The sequence below is a fragment of the Gorilla gorilla genome, chromosome 21 (genome assembly GCF_029281585.2).
Source record: "Gorilla gorilla gorilla isolate KB3781 chromosome 21, NHGRI_mGorGor1-v2.1_pri, whole genome shotgun sequence".
Taxonomy (NCBI): Eukaryota; Metazoa; Chordata; class Mammalia; order Primates; family Hominidae; genus Gorilla; species Gorilla gorilla.
In genome coordinates, this window is record NC_073245.2 from 61383599 (window position 1) to 61407186 (window position 23588).

Below are 23588 nucleotides of genomic sequence, written 5' to 3' on the forward strand. Positions count from 1 at the left end.
GACATTCAAATACAAAAAAAAAAAAAAAAGACAAAAACATCCCTTATGTCACAGTATATATGAAAACTAACTCGAAATGAATTATAAACCTAAATGTAAGAGCTAAAACTAAAATTTCTAAGGAAAATGACTTTAGGTTAGCCAAATGTATCTCAGCATACACAAAAATTATTAACTATAAAAAATTTAACAAACTACACCTCACCAAAATTCAATACTTCTGCTTTTTGAAAGTCACTTAAAATCAAACGACAAGCCACAGACTTAAGAGAAAATATCTGCAAAATACTTATCTGAGAAAAAACTTGAATTCAGAATATACATAGAACCTCCAAAACTCAATAATAAAAAGACACTCAAAAAACTGACAAGATATAAACCTATATTTCATCAAAGAAAACAGTAAAATAAAAACACGAAAAGAAGCTCAGTATTGCTAGTCTTCATGGAGATATATAAATTAAAACCACAAGATACTACTGACTACCTGCCAGAATGACTTAAAAAAAAAATTTTTTTTTTTTTTTTTGAGACGGAGTCTCACTCTGTCACCCAGGGTGGAACGCAGTGACGCGATCTTGGCTCACTGCAACCTCTGCCTCCTGGGTTCAAGCGTTTCTCCTCCCTCAGCCTCCTGAGTACCTGGGACTACAGGTGCACACAACCATGCCCACCTATTTTTGCATTTTTAGTAAAGAAGGGGTTACGCTATGTTGGCCAGGCTGGAATAACTAAAATTTTAAAAGCTGACAATACCCAAGTGTTGGCGAGGATGTAGAGCAACTAAGAGTCTCTCATATATTGCAGGTGAAATGCACAATGATACATCTGGTTTAGAAAACAGTTTGGCAACTTTTTTTTTTTTTTTTTTTGAGACAGTCCCGCCCTGTCGCCCAGGTTGGAGTGCAGTAGCATGATCTCGGCTCACTGCAACCTCTGACTCCCAGGTTCAAGCGATTCTCATGCCTCAGTCTAATGAGTAGCTGGGATTACAGGCACATGCCTGGCTAATTTTTTGTATTTTTAGTAGAGACGAGGTTTCACCATGTTGGCCAGGCTGGTCTCTAACTCCTGACCTCAAGTGATCCGCCCACCTTGGTTTCCTAAAGTGTTGGGATTACAGGCATGAGCCCATGAGCCCAGCCAACTTCTTATAAAGTTATTTATTTATCATGCAACTCAGCAAATCCACTCAAGTATTTATTCAAGAAAAATGAAAACATGTCTCCACAGATGTATATAAATGTTTACAGTAGATTTATTAATAATCACCAAAAACTCACAACAATACAAATCTTCAACTGGTAAATAGATAAATACACTGTAGTGTGTACACACTATGTAACACTCTTGGTGATAAAAAGGAACAAACTACTGAAACACACAACAGCATGAATAATGACTCCAGGCTAAGTTAAAGAAGTCAGACAAAAGGCAATATACTCTATTTTCCATTTATGTAATATTCTTAAAAAGGCAACACTATAGGGACAGAATGAGATCAATGCTTGCCAGAGCCTGAGGACAGAGGGGAGAGACTGACTGCAAAGGGACACAGGGAACTTTACTGGGTGGGAGATGTTCTGTTTTGACTATGGTGCTGGTTACAGAACCATATACACTTATCAAAACACATCGAACTGTGCACTTACACAGGGTGACTTTCACTGTAAATTATACCTCAAGAAGCCTGACCACCCCTTCATCCAAAAAATAACTGATGGGGGCATGTTAAAGGGCACAAGGGCCAATTTAAAGGACAATTTGGACATCAAAATGGGTGACGATAACAATGGAGTAATACTTTGGGTTTAAAAAAAAGCAGCAATGCATCTATACTGATATAATTACTATAAGAGGGGAGGAAGGAAACTTTTTCTTTACTGTAGAATGCCAGCTTGGAAATGCAAAAAATCATAATTTTGACATCTACCACAGTGATAATCAATGCCAGCAAGAATCATCAAGATCCCTGAGGGCTGGGTGTGGTGGCTCACGCCTGTAATCCCAGCACTCTGGGAGGCCAAGGTGCATGCCTAATCCTAGCTACTTGGGAGGCTGAGGCAGGAGAATCATTTGAACCTGGGAGCCAGAGGTTGCAGTGAGCTGAGATCACATCACTGCACCCCAGCCTGGGCAACAGAGCGAGACTCCGTCTCAAAAAAAAAAAAAGATTGCTGGAACCACCGGGGAGACCTGTGAAGGCCCAGCCTTCAAACATCTCCTCAGAGGTTAGGAGTTAATTACAAAGTGACATGAAATGATGCTCTGAGAAGGATCAATATCACTCCCATGGTGATCCTGCCAAAAAACACATAACCAGACCTAATCATAAGTAATCCATCAGAAATACCCAAATTGAGGGCCACTGTACAAAAATAACTGACCTTTAAACATGTCAATGTCATGAAACACAGAGAAAGGCTGAGAATGTACTGCAGATACTAAAGATACTGCAGAGACTAAAGAGAAAGGTCAGCTAAATGTAAGGTGTGAGTCTGCATCAGACACTAGAGCGGAAGAAACATTTCTATAAAGGACATCATTGAGACAACTGGTGAAATGTGAATGTAGGATGTGTATTAGGTAACAGTACTATAGCAATGCTAAATTTCCTCTACTTAATAGATTGTGGTTATTTAAGAGAATGTCCTTGCTCTTAAGAGAGACATGCTGAAATATTAGGAGTTAAAGGGTATGATATCTACCACTTTCTGTCAAATAATCCAGCAAAGTAAAAAAACAGAAAAAAAATAATATGTATATTTATGGAAAAAGAAAAAGCAGGCTGGGTGCAGTGGCTCACGCCTGTAATCCCAGCACTTTGGGAGGCCAAGGCAGGCAGATCGCTTGAGGTCAGGAGTTCAAGACCAGCCTGGCCAACATGGTGAAATCCCATCTCTACTAAAAATACAAAAATTAGCCAAGTGTGGTGGCGTGCGCCTGTAATCCCAGCTACTCAGGAGGCTGAGGCAGGAGAATTGCTTGAATCCGGGAGGCAGAGGTTGCAGTGAGCCGAGATCATGCCACTGTTCTCTAGCCTGGGCAACAGAGTGAGGCTCCGTCACAAAAAAAAAAAAAAAAACAAAAGGAAGGAAGGAGCAAGCAAATATGGTAAAATGTTAACCACTGGTTAATCTAAGTGAAAGTTATATTCATTGTCCTATTCTTGTAACTTTTAGATAGATTTGAAATTTTTGAAGTAAAAAATTGAAAAAATGTCTAGGTAAGAAAAGTGAGCCTCCGAAATGGATGTACTCTTTTTTTTTTTGGTGTGGGGGAAGGAGGTAGCGGAGAATGGGGGTAGGAATTCAGCACAGTGGCCAGGAGCAGAGGTGTGGGAAGGACCTGGCCTGCTTAGGCACCTGTGGACTGATTTTAAAGAACTCCCATAGGTGCCGCCCACACCCAAGGGCAGAGATTTTGAAACACTTCTTCCCACAACAGTGCTTTCCCTGTCCTCAGGTTAGACTTTGGAGGGACAGGTCAGCCACCCTGATGGCTCACTTCAAATGCACAGCCCACCCTGGCCCTCTCCAACGGCTTGCATTGTCTGCCCACATCAAGATCCCTCCAATCTAAATCTGGAGGATCACCTGGATTGCATGTGGTGTGAGCATGTCACAATTGCCTCCCGATGACCGTATCCATCAGCACCATCACATTTTCTAACTAAAACTGTATGTTTTATCAGAAGTCAAACTGGCTGGGCACGGTGGCTCATGCCTATAATCCCATCACTTTAGGAGATCAAGGTGAGTGGATCACCTGAGGTCAGGAGTTCAATACCAGCCTGGCTAACATGGTGAAACCCTGTCTCTACTAAAAATACAAAAATTAGTCAGGCATGGTGGTGTGCACCTGTAATCCCAGCTACTCAGGGGGCTGAGGCAGGAGAATCGCTTGAAGCCAGGAGGTGGAGGTTGCCACAAGCCGAGATCGTGCCATTGTACTCCAGCCTGCGCAACAAGAGCAAAACTCCATCTCCAAAAAAAAAAAACAAAAAAAAAGTCAAGCTGTATATATTTTTCCAAAAAACTGTTCCTGTCTTCCCCTATTAAAACACCTAATGAAGCTTCCTATGTGACAGATTTAATTACCAAAAACTTAATCAAAAATTATTCTGTTCATTTATTCAGTAACTATTTCCTAAACATCTAATACATGCCAGGCAATCTTCCAGCGGCAAAAGAAAGGAAAGACCTTGCTCAACATAATAATGCAAGCTAGTAAAAAATTCCTGATATTTGAGTTAATGAATATAAGTACTCATGCCACCAACTACATGCAAGCTGTGATAAATTACTTTAAAAGATCACCACGAGAGGGCACTCCTACAATTCTTTTATGTGACTACTGTCAAGATTCCTGAACACAGAGTTGAGAGCCAAATCTGAAACCTTAACAAAAGTGAAGGAGGAAAGGAAGCAATCTGACCCCAAATCCCACAGAACAAAAACATAAAATAGCAATCTCTAAGTTTCCAGAAATCTCAGTGACTCTGGGTAGCAGCAAGAGTGAGCAGGTGGTAAGCTTCTCAGGAATCCAAGGCTCTGGCCCAAGCCGTCAACTCTACACATGAGGTGACCCGGGAAGCCAGCCAGGCATCTCCCACTCCCCACGGTCTTGGTACCCCTCCCCCACAACCTGCAAAAATCCACTCTCATGACAGACTAATCTGTCAGCAGGGGAGAAAAGCAACACCTTTCCTGAAACAGGTGCCGGGGGAGACCTCATGTCTCCTTGGGATGCAGCTCCCATCTTTTTCCCACTCAACAGTGAGCCCAAACAGCCATTCTGAATGTCCCGTGTCTCATTCCCTCCCCAAGTGCATCCCAGCCTCCACTGATGGCGGGAGAAAGGCCAGGGAGGGAATGTAGGGCCAGGTGAGAAGATTCCAGCCCTAGATCCATGTGGGTGCTCTGGACTCCAAGAGAACAGTGTAAACCTGCTCTTACCCACTGAGGGTGGAGGGGCAGGAATGAGTGTCAGAGGAATGGAGAGGAACAAACAAGCCCTCGTACCCAGGTGGGCCACAGTAGGGAGCCCTGGCAACTACAATCCCACCTCTGGCCCATGGCAGGCAGAGAGGCATCAGCAGGGTGAGGTGAGAAATCATCATCACTCGGCAGAAGGATGGAGCACTGAAGCTGGGTTAAGTTTAGGGTGCTAGCACATAGGAGGAGAAGGTATACATCACCTGTAACTGTAAAGAATACTTCAAAGATATTTTACAGGAATATAAGCTTCAGATAGGCTTTTTAAGAAATAAGCCATAATCAAGCACATAAATCAAAAGAATCTGCAAAGAATCTGCTGTGGGTCAGACCTTATTTCTAAGGTAAACATTAAAAATTCTCCCTTACTGGGCCGGGCAAGGTGGCTCACGCCTGTAATCCCAGCACTTTGGGAGGCCGAGATGGGTGGATCACCTGAGGTGAGGAGTTCGAGACCAGCCTGACCAATATGGAGAAACCCCGTTTCTACTAAAAATACAAAATTAGTTCGGCATGGTGGCGTATGCCTGTAATCCCAGCTACTCAGGAGGCTGAGGCAGGAGAATCGCTTGAATCTGGGAGGTGGAGGTTGCAGTGAGCCGAGAACACACCATTGCACTCCAGCCTGGGCAACAAGAGTGAAACTCATCTCAGGAAAAAAAAAAAAAAAAAAAAAAAAGCTCTGGGTTGAAACCCGGGCGCCGCCAAGATGCCGGCTCATTACTCTTCTCTCATGGATCCTGACACCAAACTCATCGGAAACATAGCACTGTTACCTATCAGAAGTCAATTCAAAGGACCTGCCCCCCAGAGAGACAAAAGATACAGATATTGTGGATGAAGCCATCTATTACTTCAAGGCCACTGTCTTCTTCAAAAACTATGAAATTAAGAATGAAGCTGATAGGACCTTGATATATTTAACTCTCTACATTTCTGAATGTCTGAAAAAACTCCAAAAGTGCAATTCCAAAAGTCAAGGTGAGAAAGAAATGTATACACTGGGAATCATTAGTTTTCCCAATCCTGGAGAGCCTGGTTTTCCACTTCACGCAATTTATACCAAACCTGCAAACAAACAGGAAGATGAAGTGATGAGAGCCTATTTACAACAGCTAAGGCAAGAGACTGGACTGAGACTTTGTGAGGAAGTTTTCGACCCTAAGAATGATAAACCCAGCACGTGGTGGACTTGCTTTGTGAAGAGACAGTTCATGAACAAGAGTCTTTCAGGACCTGGACAGCGAAGGGAGTCCGGGCAGCCACCATCTCCAGAGCCCTGGGCAGCATTTTCCAGCAAGATGTACACAATCTTTTGCCTTTATTCGTAACGTTTTATACAGAAGAGAGAAGAGCATGTCTTTACTTGAAAAACTCTTGATCAAGAATTTGGGTGGGAGAAAAGAAAGTGGGTTATCAAGGGTGATTTGAAATTTTCTGCAGCATTAAGCTGGCGCTTAATAAAAATAAGTAACAAAAAAAATTCTCCCTTACCTCCCTCGTCCATTTGGATGAACTATATGTCTTTTAAGGCAACATATATTAAAATGTACCTTATTTCCCACTTTGATCAGACAATTCATTGATTATTGTTTTTAGAACACAAGGTCTCAACAACAAATGAAGTTATTAAACAGGAATTGAGGGCAGACGCTAGACAATGACAAAAACTGAGTCCTTTTCAAAATTACTCTGAAGAGACCTTTAGGGACCACAAATGCTTTTGAGACTGATCTAAGTGATGAACTAGCCCCTCCACCCTTCCCTATCCAGAAGAATACACATATGAACACTAACACAACCATCTTCAGACTGCTTCAGGAGGTCCACACACCAACTGAAGCCATCATGAACTCTCTACACATCCATGAATGCCCCTTAGTTACGGACTCCCAGAAGAAGAGAATAAACACTGCTTCACTAAATATAAAGTATGAATCTTAAATTTGGAGGTTCACATTATGTGAAGATTATTCCAATGATATTTAGGGAAAAAAATCACTCTTATGATGAATGCTAACAGGATTTTAGAATACAAAGTCCTACATGTAAAATTAGCTTACCTCGAAATTCACAGGCAAGTTCCGTTTAAGTGCAATCTCAAACACTTGACTTATTTCAGATTTATTGAGATTTTCTTCTTCGGATTCTCTTCCATTCACCTGTAAGAATAATTGTTTAGTAGTTAGCTCTTATTAAAATCGTCAACGGCCGGGTGAGTTGGTTCATGCTTGTAATCCCAGCACTTTGGAAGGCTAAGGCAGGAGGATAGCTTGAGCCCAGGAGTTTGAGACCAGCCTGAGCAACCTTGTCTCTAAAACAAAAACAAAAACAAAAACAAAAAAACAAAACTTAGGTGGATGTGGTGGTGGTACATGCCCGTAGTTCCAACTACTTGGAGGGCTGAGGCAGGAGCATTGCTTGAGCCCAGGAGATCGAGGCTGCAGTAAGCCATGATCATGTGCCACTGCACTCCAGCCTGGGTGACACAGCGAGACCCTGTCCCCCCCCAAAAAAAACACCCATCAACATCCTAGCTGCAATGGTAAACCTTAAAAGCACTGAGCTTTGGCTTTATGAATTTAACCAAGGCCACACACATACCAAATGTCACTGAATTTAAGAGGTTAAAAAGATACATGTCCTGTCAAGTTTGAGTCAAATTGTACCTCATAAGTTCATCAAAAACAATCCGCACATAACAGACCTTTGGATATGAGTCAGCCTGACTGGTTCGGCAAGATGTCACTGCTGCTCGGAACAGTGACTTCCAAAAGTCCTTCTCAAGTAGTGGGAAGCCACATTTTGGAAAAGTCAAAATACAGACAGATATATGTGGGACATGGCAAATTCAGATTAAGTCTGTCCACATGAGTATGCAGGCTTATTTGAACATAAATTCCCTGGAAACCACTTTTTTTTTTGAGATGGAGTCTCGCTCTGTTGCCCAGGATGGAGTGCAGTGGCGGGATTTTGGCTCACTGCTACCTCCGCCTCCCAGGTTCAAGCGATTCTCCTGCCTCAGCCTCCTGAGTAGCTGGGATTGCAGGCATGCGCCACCACACCCAGCTAATTTTTGTATTTTTAGTAGATACGGGGTTTCACCATGTTGGTCAGGCTGGTCTCGAACTCCTGACCTCATGATCCACCCACCTCAGCTCCCAAAGTGCTGGGATTAAGGCGTGAGCCACCACGCCCGGCGGGAAACCACTTTAAGAGAATGCAGCCAGGCATGGCAGTACACGACTATTGCCCCAGTACTCAGCAAGGTGACAGTTGAGGATCAGTTGAGCCCAATAGTTCAAGGCTACAGTGAGCTGTGATCATGCCTGTAAACAGCCACTGACCTCCAGCATGGGCAACAAAGAGTCTCTATCTCTATAATTAAAAATAAAGAAATAAATAAGGATGCGATGAAACACATTACAAAACTGCCACGTATCTCATACTCAATGGCTGTTGGCAAAAAAATACAAGGCGCAAACTAATGAAGTGTCCTCAACAAAGGCAGAGATTCCATCTTTGGAACAAGGTTCACTTAAGAGTCGTCCAATCAGGGATGAGATTAAAGAGGAGCAAGGATCTTACTTCTGCGTGCTGATAACATGGATTTTATACTGTGCTGTAGTGATAATAAGAGGAACTAGATAAGCTCAAAGCTTATCTAGCAAAGTCCCCCAAAACAAAAAGAGCTGTTTTTCTTCACATTATTGCTTATTTTGTCAAAGAATTTATAAAGTCCTGCTTCTGAGATTAGAACTATCTGAAAAGGAACCCATGGCTGAAACTGCTAAATAGGCAAGGTATAGGACTATCCAAGATTTTATCTGTTGTGCATTTCCTTATGTTTATCAGGTATATTCCACCTACACTCAACTTTTTTTTTTGAGATGGAGTTTTGCTTGTGTCGCCCAGGCTGGAGTCCAATGGCATGACCTTGGATCACTGCAACGTCTGCCTCCTGGGTTCAAGCGATTCTCCTGCCTCAGCCTCCCAAGTAGGTGGGATTACAGGCACCCACCGCCACACCCGGCTAATTTTTTTTTTTTTTTTTTTTGTATCTTTAGCACAGATGGGGTTTCACCATCTTGGCCAGGCTATTCTCGAACTCCTGACTTCAGGTGATCCGCCCACCTTGGCCTCCTGAAGTGCTGGGATTACAGACAGGAGCCACCGCGTCTGGCCACTGAATATTAAAAGCTGTAATTGGCTGGGCATGGTGGCTAGCGCCTGTGATCCCAAAACTTTTTAAGGACAAGGTGGGCGGATTGCTTATGCCCAGTTCGAGACCAGCCTGGGCAACATGGCAAAACCCCATCTTTATAAAAAAAATACAAATATTAGCAGGTGTGGTGTCGCACATCTGTGGTCCCAGGTACTCGGGAGGCTGAGGGGAGAGGATCACCTGAGCCTAGGGTGTTGAGGCTGAGGTGAGCTATGATCACGCCACTGCATTCTAGCCTCAGTGACAGTGTGAGACCGTGTCACACCCACCAAAAAAAGCTATAATTAAAATAAAACAAACTCTAGGTTAAAAATATATATATATAACCAAGGGTATAATCCTGGACAAATAAATTTATTCCAAATGCTCTTTGTAATTCCTTCTATCCTTCCATAATCTTTTCTTTCCAATCTGGTTTCAGTGTATCTCACCTTAGTCAAAACTGTTTTCATAGCACTTGTGGTGGTTTGTTAACCTACACATACATTTTTTTTTTTTTTGAGACAGTGTCTCACACTGTTGCCCAGTCTGAAGGACAGTGGTACAAACAGCTCACTGCAGCTTCAAACTCCTGACCTCAAGCAATATTCCCATCTCACCCTCCTGAGTAGCTGGGACTACTGGCATAGGCACCACTCCCAGCTATTTTTTTTAATGTTTTGTAGAGATGGGGTCTCACTATCTTGTCCAGGCTGGTCTTGAACTGGGCTCAAGCAACCCTCCCACCTCAACCTCCCAAAAGTGTTGGGATTTATAGGTGTGAGCCACCATACCCAGCCCACACTTGTATTTTTGTTTAAATCCTAAGCAGAAAAAGGGTCTACTTTTTTATGAGTGAATCCTTAAAACTGGCAATTTGCAAGCAAGGTACCTTAAAGGCTGGGGTTCTACAGAGGTTTGGCTTGAAATTTACAGGTTGGTGCAAAAGTAATTACCAATCTAATAGTTAAATAGATATTAAACTTAAAAAAAAAAATACTGTAAGCATGTTCAACAAATGGTGCTAGGAAAACTAGATATCCACATGCAAAATAATAAGGCAGGACCCTTACCCCACACCACTAAAAACTCAAAATGGATCAAATACTTAAACATAAGAGCTAAAACAGTAAAGTTCCTAGATGAAAAGATAGGGGAAAAGTGTTATGACACTATCTGGTGATGATTTCTTACATATGACATGAAAACCGCAAACAAAAGAAACATTAATATTAGACTTCATCAAAATTTAAAACATTCATGCATCAAAGGACACTATCAAGAGAGTGAAGAAAACCCACAGAATGGGATTTGCAAATCATTTATCTCATAAGGGATTAATATCCAGAATATATAAAGAACTACAACTCAACAATAAAACAACCCAATTAGAAAATGGGCAAAGCACTTACATAGGCATTTCTCTAAAGAAATACAAATAGCCGGCTGGGCACAGTGGCTCATGCCCGTAATCCCAGCACTTTGGGAGGCCGAAGCAGGTGGGTCACCTGAGGTCAGAGGTTCGAGACCAGCCTGGCCAACGTAGTGAAACACCATCTCCACTAAAAATACAAAAAACTAGCCGGGTGTGGTAGCAGACGTCTGTAATCCCAGCTACTTGGGAGGCTGAGGCAGGAGAATCACTTGAACCCAGGAGGCAGAGATTGCAGTGAGCTGAGATTATGCCATTGCACTCCAGCTTGGGCAACAAGAGCGAAACTCTGTTTCAAAAAAAAAAAAATCCACAGTAAGATACCACTCACACCCATAAGGATGGCTGCTATCAAAAGAAATGGAAATAACAAGTTTTTGGATATGGAGAAATGAGAAGCTTCCAGTCGCTTATGAAAATGTAAAATGGTTGTACCAGATTTGGATTTTATTAAAAATAAAATAGAAAATGGGCAGGGCGTGCGGTGGCTCACACCTGTAATCCCAGCACTTTGGGAGGCCGAGGCAGGCGGATCACCTGAGGTCAGGAGTTCGAGACCAGCCTGGCCAACATGGTGAAACCCCATCTCTACTAAAAATACAAAAATTAGCTGAGCGTGGTGACGCGCACCTGTAGTCCCAGCTACGGTAGGCTGAGGCAGGAGAATCGCTTGAACCCAGGAGGCGGAGGTTGCAGTGAGCCGAGATCACGCCACTGCATTCCAGTCCAGTGAGACTCCGTCTCAAAAAAAAAAAAAAAAAGTAAGTTAATTAATTTAATAGAAAATGTAAAATGGTACAGTTGCTATGGAAAACAGCTTGGTAGCTCCTCAAAAAATTAAACATATAATTATTATATGATCCAGGAATTCCACTTCTAGATATACATCCAAAAGACCTGAAAGTAGCAACTTGAACACATTTTTATACACCAGGGTTCACAGCAGCATTCACAATAGCCAGAAGGTAAAAACAACCCAAATGTCCATCAACAGATGACTGGAAAAACAAATATTTACTATTCATACCATAAAACATTCACCCTTAAAAAAGAAATGAAATTCTGAAACATGCTATAACAGAGACGAACCTTGAAAACATTACAGTAAGTAACATAAGCCACACATTAAAAAAAAATCCATTTTTATGAAGTGCCTAGGCTAGGCAAATGCATAGAAACAGAAAGTAAAGTAGAGGTTACCAAGGGCTGCGAGCAAGGGAGTGGGGAGTAACTCTTTAATGAGTCCAGAATTTCTATTTGGAATGATGGAAAGTTTCTGAAAATTAGTAGTGGCAGTTGTGCAAAACCAAGAATGTATTTTAATGCCACTGGTGCACTTAAAAATGTTTAATAATTTTAGATGTATATTTTGCCTGAATTTTTTAAAAAGCAGCAACAAAAATGTTTCACACCAAATATTAAGATACTAGAAATCATCAACACAGTAACTTGTGCTAACCCCAGATTAACTCATTTTTGTGCACAACAGAATAAAGCTTGACAGCTGTTTCCCTGAAGAGCATCCAGAGGTTTTTTTAATAGATGATCTGTTTTAAAAAAAAAAAAAAAAAAAAAAAAAAGGTCCACATGCTAAGAACTGTGCCAAAGAGAATGCTCTTTTATGAGCAGCCAGAACACAACTTGGAAATAAACTAGGTGCTCAGACTGTCGTAAGACTTTGAATGCCACGTACATGCCCCAATTTTCAATGTTTTGTTCATTGTATCAGCCCAATTAGGTTTAACTTTTATTTTTATTTACAACCTATTTCAAACATACAGAAAAGTACAGATAATAACGTAACAGGCAATTTCCTGGATTTATCCAACATCAAGTTAAGTACTACTGACATCGGACTGTTTTTTTCTGTTTTAAGAAAAACAATGAGCCACGCATGGTGGCTCACGCCTGTAGTCCCAACACTTCTGGAGGCTGAGATGGATGGTTTGTTTGAAGTCAGGAGTTCAAGATCAGTCTAGGCAACAAAGTGAGACCTTAATCTCCACAAAAAAATTTTAAGATTACCCAGGTGCAGTGGAGTGTGCCTATAGTCCCAGCTACTGGGGTGGCTGAGGCAAAAAGATCACTTGATTGATTGCCCAGGAGTTTAAGGCTGCAGTGAGCTATGATCGTGCCACTGCACTCCAGCCTGGGTGGCAGAGCAAGACTCCACCTCTTAAAACACAAGGCAACGGGCCGGGCGAGGTGGCTCATGCCTGTAATCCCAGCACTCTTGAAGGCCAAGGCAGGCGGATCACTTGAGGTCAGGAGTTCGAGACCAGCCTGGCCAACATGACGAAACCCCGTCTCTACTAAAAATACAGAAAGTAGCCAGGTGAGACTCTGTCTCAAAAAAAGAGGCAATGAAGTCCATCTCACTATCATTCCCAGGGCAGTTAATCACTATCCTAAAGTGGGACTGTATCTTTCCCAGCCGTGTTTTTAAATGAATATAATTTGGTGTTTTTGAAAACTCATATACCTCATTCTCAGAAATTGCCTTTATCATTATTATAAATCCAAACTTATAAGTTTATACTAATAACTGTAATTCCAGCACTTTGGGAGGTCAAGGCGGGAGGGTCACTTGAGCCCTGGAGTTTGAGACCAGCCTGGGCAACATAATAAGACCTCATCTCAACAAGAACAACAACAACAACAACAAATATTTATTTTTTATTTTGTTTTTGAGATGAAGTCTCGCTCTGTTGCCCAGACTGGAGTGCAGTGGTGCAATCTTGGCTCACTGCAACCTCCACCTCCTGAGTTCCAGTGATTCTCCTGCCTCAGCCTCCCAAGGAGCTGGGACTACAGGCACAAGCCACCATGCCTGGCTAATTTTTTGTATTTTTAGTAGAGATGGGGTTTCATCATGTTGGCCAGGCTGATCTCGAACTCCTGACCTCAGGTGATCCACCCACCTCGGCCTCCCAAAGTGCTGGAATTACAGGCATGAGCCACCGTGCCCAGCCAAAAAAAAATTTTTTTAAATAACAATTTATACTAATGAAATGCTCCTTTTCTATTTTATATACATGTATCAAGGTTCCACATAAGACTGATAGAAAACAATGGGTCTACTGCTCCATTCTACACCCTAAGCCAGTGGTTCTCAACCAGAGCATCACTACAATCACTTGGGAGCTTCACAAGTTCAGATTCTGGAGCCCGCTCCAGACAACTGAACTCAAATTTTTGAGGGCATGGCCTGGATAGCAGTTTTATTTATAGTATTTGTTTATTTTTTAAATAAGTCCCCAGGTGACTGGAGTTGCGATTCACTGCTCTAAGCCATTGCTTCCAGAGGAGTATCATTAGGAACAAAGCAGCCAGTAAAATAAAAATGCAAAAAAAAATTTGAAAATGAAATTATTTTGCTCTTTTACACAAATTTTTTCTTTTGAGACAGGGCCTCAGCTCTGCGCCCCCAGCTGCAATGCAATGGCATAATCAGAGCTCACTGCGGCCTTGATCTCCCAGGCTCAAGCAATTCTCCTGCCTCAGCCTCCTCATTAGCTGAGCTACAGGCACATGCCACCATTTTGCTTTTTCAAATATTTTTGGTAGAGATGAGGTCTCTCCATCTTGTCCAGGATGGTCTCAAACTCCTAGGCTCAAGTGATCCTCCCACCCCAGCCTCCCAAAGTACTGGAATTAGAGGAGTGAGCCACCATGCCTGGCTCATTAAAAATTTCCTATTATCCAGACTGACAAAATGTTCCAAGTAGGGAGGCAGCAAATGGTTCAAAACTAATCCACAAAAACCATTCCCAGTAAAATGAGGAAGGTTTAGTGGGCACTTAGTCTTATCTTCACAACGTAGGAATTACTGTTAACACTGATTCCATAGTGTATAGTTCAGCAATAAAGTCTAGGCAACATTAAGAAAGAGGCCAGGTGTGATAGCTCATCCCTATAATCTCTGCACTTTGAGAGGCCACGGTGGGCGGATCACTTGAGCCCAGGAGTTCAAAACCAGCCTGGGCAACATGGCAAAACCCGCATCTCTACAAAAAATACAAAAACTAGCCAGGTGTGGTGGCACACACCTGTAGTCCCAGCTACGAGGGAGGCTGAGATGGGAAGATCACTTGAGGCCAAGAGGTCAAGGCTGTAGTGAGCCACAATCGTGCCACTGCACTCCAGCTAGGGCGACAGAGGAAGACCCTATTTCAAAACAAAACAAAACAGAAAAGAAAGAAATGCTCTGAACCACACTTAACCCTCACAGTATGCTAGGAAAATTAGCCATCACCATTTATTATCTGGCTCCAACAGACTCTTCTATTTTTCTATATCTAAAGTCATTTTACAAATAATTTACCAAATAAAAGGATGACAAAAGCCATTTTATTTGACATTTTAATAAGAACTTAAACACAGCAAACCCAGCTTCTTATCCCAATGTTTCTAATTTGGAAGGCATATATACCTGAGAAAAAGCAAGGTCCTCTATATGCAACTAACTGCTCATCACCTGATGCACCTGCAGCTGGGGCACAGCCCACCTGCAGCGATGTCAGATTCCAAGTCCATCTCCAACAGGTTCTAACTTAACAGGACTTCAGATTCTTCGTGTACTGGCACTGTCAAACACACTACTTTTGAAACAGACTCATAATTCTGTTGAAGAGAAAGCAGCCGTTTCCTTGCTCCATTAAGTGCAAAATGCTTTCATTTTTGGATTATAAACACCAACAGAAGGATCAATCCAGTGATTTTTGTCATTTTTATATCTATTTTCTTCCAATCACCTTTGGACACACACCTCCTTGTGCATTTGTCCAGTTATTTTGTTGACAATAAGTGGTAAGAAATAAATGTTGGCGGCCAAACATAAAAGATAAAAGAATGTTGTCACACGTACTTTTTTTTTTTCAAATGCAAACAGGATGGGGCAGGTTCTTGTCAAAAAATGTTGCATGATGAAGTCCTTTCTGTTGAATGACTAGATGAGAATATACCACATTTCCTTTCCATACATCAGATAAATAATCACTAGCTGATTCTTGAGTTTGGGGAAATTCATCTATGCTAGCATCTGAAGACTCACAGTCTGCGATTTTGCTTAGACAATCTCACCATCATCATTACAGTCTGGAGTGCTGCCATCTATCTGTCTTTTTGTGTTCATCTTCTGATTTGTTAATCATCAGAAATGTCTTCCTCTGTCAATTCTCTTCTCCTTGACATTACAGATGAAAAATAGAAAAATTCTGGATTCTCACCTGGGTTCAATGAAAGCAAAAAGGAGACTCAAAAGATGGTGTCTCTAGTCTTCTTTTTTTTAACCTCTTGGAAGACAATGCAATAGCCTAGGCAAGGCCATAGGAACAACAAAAGAAGGTGTCATCACGACAATTACTTCACTATTGTATATCCACCCCAGAGGCTTTATCATTCTTCCATTTTCTTATGATTTTCATCTCATCTGGCATATTTGGGAGTAGATGATGAATAGTATTGAAATAATTATGCGGAATAACAAATAGCAAAACGTTCAAAACACAGGAAAATTAAGATCCCTAAGATCCCATCATGTAAAGACTTACAAAAGGATCCAAAAGACCCCTATGATAATTGTAAGACAGAAAGAGTTTTGCACTATTTTAAAAAATAAGTATACTTTCTCTCAGTTCTTTGTAATACCTCTAAAAAAGAATACAACTCATGCAATATCATTCCTTAAAGAGCTTGAAAAAGCAGCTTAAAAAATGAAAACCTGGCTGGGCGCGGTGGCTCACGCCTGTAATCCCAGCACTTTGGGAGGCTGAGGCGGGTGGATCACGAGGTCAGGAGTTCGAGATGAGCCTGGCCAACATGGTGAAACCCCGTCTCTACTAAAAATACAAAAATTAGCCAGCGGTAGTGGCGCACACCTGTAGTCCCAGCTACTTGGGAGGCTGAGGCAGAAGAATTGCTTGAAGCTGGGAGGCGGAGGTTGCAGTGAGCCAAGATTACACCACTGCACTCCAGGCTGGGCAACAGAGCGAGACTCCGTCTCAAAAAAAAAAAAAAAAAGACCAAGCGTGGTGGCTCACGTCTGTAATCCCAGCACTTTGGGAGGCCGAGGCAGGTGGATCACAAGGTCAGGAGATTGAGACCATCATGGCCAACATGGTGAAACTCAGTCTCTACTAAAAATACAAAATTAGCTGGGTGTGGTGGCAAATGCCTGTAATCCCAGCTACTCGGGAGGCTGTGGCAGGAGAATAGCTTGAATCAGGGAGTCGGAGGTTGCAGTGAGCCGAGATCGCACCACTGCACTGCAGCCTGGCAACAGAGCGAGACTCCGTCTTAAAAACAAAAAAGAAAAGAAAACCTGAGCCAGGCACAAGCATGCCTGCAGTCCCAGATAATCAAGAGGCAAAAGGATCACTTGAATCCAGGACTTCAAGGCCACAGGGTACTATGATCATGTCTGTGTATAGCCACTGCACTCCAGCCTGGGCAACAATAGTGAGACCCGTCTCTGTTAGAAAAAAATAAAAAATAAAAAGAAAACTAGGTCCAATGAACACTGAGGAAACAAGAAGGGTTAAAGTCTCCAATTTCAGGCCAGGCGCTATGGCTCATGCCAGTAATCCCAGCATTTTGGGAGGCCGAAGCAGGTGGTGGTCACTTGAGCTCAGGAGTTCGACACCAGCCTGGGAAACATGGTGAAACCTCGTCTCTACCAAAGATACAAAAATTAGACAGGTGTGGTGGCATGCACCTGTGGTCCTAGCTACTTGGGAGGCTGAGGTGGAAGGATTGCTTGAGTCCAGGAGGCGGAGGTTGCAGTGAGCCAAAATGACACCACTGCACTCCAGCCCAAGTGACAGAGTGAGACACCATCTCAAGAAAATAAATAAACAAATGGGTCTCTAATTTTAACTTTACTCCTAATTAAGTATGCACCTATCCCAAGTGAAGATAAAGACTCAAAACCAGAAAGAGCTGCATTTATTCATTTTTACAAAAGTATAAAAAAGTATTTTAAAAATTTCAGGATGTTTACGGCGGCTCATGCCTGTAATCCCAGGATTTTGGGAGGCCAAGATGGGCAGATCATTTAAGCCTAGGAGTTTAAGACCAGCCAGGGCAACATGGCAAAACCCCATCTCTACAAAAAATACAAAAATTAACAGGGCGTGGTGGCATGAATCTATAGTCCCAGCTACTTAGGAGGCTCAGATGGGAGGATCACCTAAGCCCAGGGAGGTCAAGGCTGCAGTGAGCCTGCATGGAGGGCCTCCGCACTCCAGCCTGGGCAACAGAGTGAGACCCTATCTCCAAAAAAAAAAAAGGGAAAGAAAGAAACAAAAATACATACACACTGAAACACCAACAGGATCACACTGTATGCACAGTAACAGCTCTGCATCTTCATCCCTTTTCATGCCTGTCTATACGAGATACCTCACTCTGGTACTCAGGGGATAAACGTAGCCATGTTTTTAACCACTTTCCTAGTAACGGACATTTAAGCTAGCCCCCGTTTTTCTCTATTACAGATACTGCAGCTATGACCATACTGCTCGTAATAGCTCAGACACTGAGTAAAACTCATACTTCATTAACACAAACCTTAGATTAAATAAACAAATAACCCATGCACTTTCTTAACTTGGGGCCTTTGCAACTGCCACTCCCTCTCTGGGCATACACTGTCCCTGCCCTTTGCTGATCTTTAGTATCACCCGAAATGTCTCTTCCTCTGAAAAGACTGCTCTGAACTCACCACCATTATTCCAACCTAAATGAGATACTTTACATTCTTCTAATCCTTGTCATTTTTCCATCCTTGCACTAACTGCACTTTTTGCTGATATTAATGTTAATGTCTGGCAGCTCCATTTAACTAAGTTCACGGGAAAAGGGATGGCGCTGACTGTTTCAACTCAGGGTCTAGCACAGCGCCTGGCATGGAGGGCCCAGACTATACCTGCCCTGTAGACAGCAAGCGCTGGCTTTACTGCATATCTTCTAGAGAAGATGCACTGATCCACCACACAATCACATGCTCCACAAATTTGCCACAGCTAAACTGACAATTTGTTTAAAATGATCATTTCCAATGCTGGCAGGCTGTGGACAGACGGGCTGCTTATGGCCTGTCAGCAGGTTGTAAAATGGCACCCTGTTTCTGTGGAGAACTTGGCCATATGTACCACCATGCATACCCGCTGGTTCTGCAATTCCACTTCTAGGACCGTGGACAAAGACTTTAACTGCAACGATGTTCTTCCCGACCCATTTTATAAGAGGGAAAATGCAAACAACCTAAATAATCAAGTCCCTGTTGGAAAATAAAGCAGTGCATTCACATAGTGGAACATTTTGTAGCCATTAGAAAGTGCTTAGGTGTGTGCTGAATTTGGGTCCTCCAAGGAATTTTAAGTAAATGACGTAACATATTCAAGATATACACATCAGTGAAAAAAGGTGGTTACTGTACACTGTCATGCCATTTTTATGAAATAGATAGATAGGCATCTGTATTTACTTGTATATGTGCTTGTCAGTGAATATACACCAAATGGTTACAGCGATTATCCGCAAGTGGTAAATTTATAAATCATTCATTGTTCCTTGTTTTTGAATTTAAAATTTTTTATAGTCCATATGCACTATTTTTAAGAAAAAAAAAGTTATCTTTTAAAACTGTCTCTCTTTATTCCCCTACTGCCTGCTATCAGAGAGCCTGGTAAAATCAAGGGCAGCACATTTACGAAAGAGGCCAAGTGTTTCACTTATTGCAGGCCGAGCATTCCTAATTCAAAAATCCAAAATCTAAAATGCTCCAAAAATCAAACTTTTTGAACACCAACACAATGCCACAAGTGGAAATTCCGTACATGACCTCATGCAACGTGTCGCAGTCAAAACAGTTTATTCAATACCCCCAAGAAAAAAATAAAATTACATTCAGGCTTTGTGTATAAGGTGTATATGAAACACAAATAAATTTCATGTTTAGATTTGGGTCCCATTCCCAAGATATCCCATTACGTATAATGGAAATATTCCAAAATCAAAAAAAGCTCTGAAATCCAAAACACTTCTAGTCGCAAGCATTTAGGGTAAGGGATATTCATCTAGTACTTCAAATAAGTCTTTTCTGAATTAATGACTCTTCACTTCACTGGCTAAGGCCAGTCTTTAAGCCATTTCTGAAAGGCACGGTCTCTACTTCAAACTCTACAGAGCTAGAAAAGTGGCATAGAGAAGAAACGCCAAAGGGCACAAGTAGATTTAAACACCACTCCCAGCAAAGCTCCTCAGAGATTTCATAGGACCCGGTGATAACTCAGCCCAGAAGAACATGTCTACAACAGCCGCTGCCCTCAGGACTGTGCCAACCAACGCTGCTCTAGTGAGTGAAGGCGGGAGACTCAGAAACACCAACAGGCACTTATCCTTTGTAGCAATACTGTGATCACTCTCATGGAGGACTCAAGGGGAGGAACTGCTGGGGAAGTGCTGACAGCTCTTAGATCTGTGGTTCCCCAACCTTGACCATACCTCAGAATCACTCCAAGAGCTCATTAACAACAACATTGCCAGGTATGGTGGCTCATGCCCATAATCCCAGCACTTTGGAAGGCCAAGGTGGTCAGATCACCTGAGCTCAGGAGCTTGAGACCAGCCTGGGCAGTACAGTGAAACCCCATCTCTACTAAAAATACAAAAATTACCTGGGCGTGGTGATGAGCACCTGTAGTCCCAGCTACTCAGGAAGCTGAAGCACAAGAACTGCTTGAACCCAGGAGGTGGAGGTTGCAGTGAGCCAAGATCGTGCCACTACACTCCAGCCTGGGTGACAGGGAGAGACTGTCTCAAAACACACACACACACACACACAACAGCAAGAACAACAAAAGCAGGGAGAGACTGTCTCAAAACACACACACACACACACACACACACACACACACACACCCCCCCAAGCAAGTACAACAAAAGCAAAAGCCAGATTCCTGGGTCTTACCCTAGACCTATTGCATTAGAATCCCGGGGTTGGGCCTAGAATTTCTTTTTTTAACTTCTCAAGTGATTGTGATGCAGAAAAGCCATATAGCAGTGTCCAGCAATTGTTCATCAACTATTGGCTGGAAGGACTAGAAATACCTACTCCATCTGACTCCAATTAGATTAGCGACAATCAAGTAAAAAGCTGAAAAGCCTCCAAAATAACTCAAATTACACTACCTTTTTGGTGTTTTAACAAATCTCACCACTGAAAAGCTCATTCTTTTAACTTCACTAAATCCTCCTCTTTTAGTTACAGCCTCATTTTCTTTGATTTGGTCCTTAGTGAGCCCTGGAAACAGATCATCTGTTAGAATAGGTGATTATAGCGGAAAATGGAAATGCAGCGTAACAAAAGAAAAACAAATCGCTCCTGTGCGGCCAGCCATGAAGCCCGAGTTGGGTCACCCTGGGTGGCAGCTGGATACAACAGACTCAGCAGGCACCCTGCCCAAGGTCCACTCGGGTCTACACCTCTCATCACATACTTAGCCCACTGTTCTGTGCAGGATCCTCTTGTTCTTTGTGAACATGTTTCCTGGTGAGGAAAAGTCAAATGCTACCCAGAGATATTTTCAGGTGGCATTTCCTGTTGTGATTAAACAGAATTATGAAATCTCAATGTTTTCAATTCACTGGACTTCTTCTAGACTTTGTGACTCTATCTGTGATAAGATTCTGCCTGGCCAAAGATATTCACTAATGCTTTGACCCCTCAATGGCATGGAGTTACTGATTCCCTAAGAATTATATTGCTATTTAGTCACAAAAATGTTAAAATCCTTTTCCTATCATGGTGGTTTTAAAACATGGCCCCTAATTCTTTGACAATCCTTTCATCATCTGGAAATGGGATTCTCCATATTGTGAACGTACTAAAATCCACTGAATTGTACACTTACAATAGTCAATTTAGGTTATATAATTTTTACCTCCATTTTTTTTTTTTTTTTGAGACAGAGTCTCGCTCTGTCCCTGAGGCTGGAGTGCAGTGGCACAATCTCGGCTCACTGCAAGCTCCGCCTCCCGGGTTCATGCCATTCTCCTGCCTCAGCCTCTCGAATAGCTGGGACTACAGGCGCCCATCACCACGCCCGGCGAATTTTTTGTATTTTTAGTAGAGACGGGGTTTCACCATCTTAGCCAGGATGGTCTCGATCTCCTGACCTCATGATCCACCCGCCTTGGCCTCCCAAAGTGCTGGGATTACAGGCGTGAGCCACTGCGCCCAGCCACCTCAATTTTTTTTTTCTAAGTGACATTCTATATCTCCTTCCTTTGAATCTGGGCTCCATGCCTGCTTGACCTGTAGAATATGGCAGACACGATGCTGTGACTTCTGAGCCTAAGCCTTAAGAAACTGGCAGCTGCTTCCATTTCCCATCTTCTAGGATGCTTACTCTTGGCAACCAGCCACCATAACATGAGGAAGTATAAGCAATCCTTCCATAGGTCACCCAGGGATGAACTGAGGTCCTGGGGCCAGAACCCCCAGCTGAGCTCCTAGCTGACAGCAAGCACCAACTTACCAGCCACGTGAGTGAGCCACCTTAAAAGCAGATCCTCCAGCCCCCTGCAGATCCGCTTCAACCAAAGCTGTGTGGAACAAAGACAAGCTACACCCTTGCCAAGCCCAGCCTCAATCACAGACTCATAAGCAAAATAAATGCCTGGAGATGTTTAAACCATCACTAAATTCTATGATGGTCTGTTATGAGGCAAAAGGTAACTGGCACTTCTATATAATCAAGAGTGGCTGCTCAAAAACAGCTTCAGAAAATCCTCTAACCTGGTACCCATATATCACAGTAGATTCTGGCAAGCATAATCTTGAGCACTGAAGACTTCATCCATACATGTTCTTCACAACTCAAATGAATCACAAACTTTCTAACGTGTTCACACCATATCATGTCACTCAAAACCATGCTACAGACTGGAAAAGAAGGCAACTGACTTTCTTGTTAAGAAATTTTAAAAGGAAAAAAGGAGTAAAAAGCAAGAAAGCTACAGAGCGTAAAATCTTGGAGGCATTCAAATAAAAATTATGGACAGTTGTCAATGTGCCTTCTTAGAAAAGATAATGTGCGGTGACATCTCCCCACTACCCTCCTACCCTGTCGAAGCGTCAGGGAGCCTGGGCTCCGCTCCTCACCTCCAGCCTCTCCGGCGGGGGCTCATTCTGCAGGATCCTCAACGCTTTGGCAGCAGCATCGTGTTTCGCAGCCTGTCTTGTCTTTCCTTTGCCATTAAATTGCTGTCCTCCCACAGAAAGTTCCACTTGATAAAGTAAAGGTGGAACTGGAAATGGGTAAAAGTACCTAGAAATAAAAGGAGGTTAGGCAAATTACAGTCTCAAGTTGATAAGTCACCTATACACTCTCTGGCAAATGCAAGTATTTCCTTCATCACGATTCTACTCACATTAGTGTTTGATGCTAATCACTCTTCATCAATATATTCAGAGATTTCATAAAAGCTTAAACTGGATTAGAATTGCTACACAGTATAAGCAAAGAGTGTTTAGCAATCCAAACTTACATCTCACAAAATACAATAGCTTATAAACTATGAGTTTATCACACTAACCTGCACTGACAAAATCTAAAATGAATTAGGCTTTGGCTGAGACAAAAACTTGGCTTGCTCTGCCTTCTCAAACCTTAGCTTTAAATTTGCATGTCTCCAATAGGAGGCTGGGAATTTTAATGCACAAGTCTTTTAGAAAGGACCCTCATTTCAAGAAATCCCAATAAGCTGTAGCCTACCTAGCAGAACCCAGTTTCTTATCCATTTCCCTAGCAGAACCCAGTTTCTTATCCATTTCATAGCTTATATTTTTAAAATGACTATCCCCCAACAGAGAGCAGGGAAATGAAGAATTCCATTTTGCTCATCATCTATCCACTAATGTCTTTTTTGTGTGTGTGTGTGAGATGGA

The 23588-nt window shown here is 42.4% G+C and overlaps 1 protein-coding gene and 1 pseudogene across 16 annotated transcripts in view; one reads left to right on the plus strand and one right to left on the minus strand.

Moving 5' to 3' along the window:
- The window catches only part of STAU1 (staufen double-stranded RNA binding protein 1), a 74851-nt gene that overhangs the window by 15377 nt on the left and 35886 nt on the right, over positions 1-23588 (minus strand). For all 16 annotated transcript variants that reach the window (XM_019016968.4, XM_019016969.4, XM_019016967.4 and 13 more), the window contains 2 exons: positions 22803-22968; positions 7061-7159 (listed from right to left, as the gene is read on the minus strand). In XM_019016968.4, the coding sequence (XP_018872513.1) occupies positions 7061-7159; positions 22803-22968 (265 nt within the window). The remainder of the gene's footprint in view (positions 1-7060; positions 7160-22802; positions 22969-23588) is intronic.
- LOC101143494 (actin-related protein 2/3 complex subunit 3-like) lies at positions 5707-6472 on the plus strand (annotated as a pseudogene).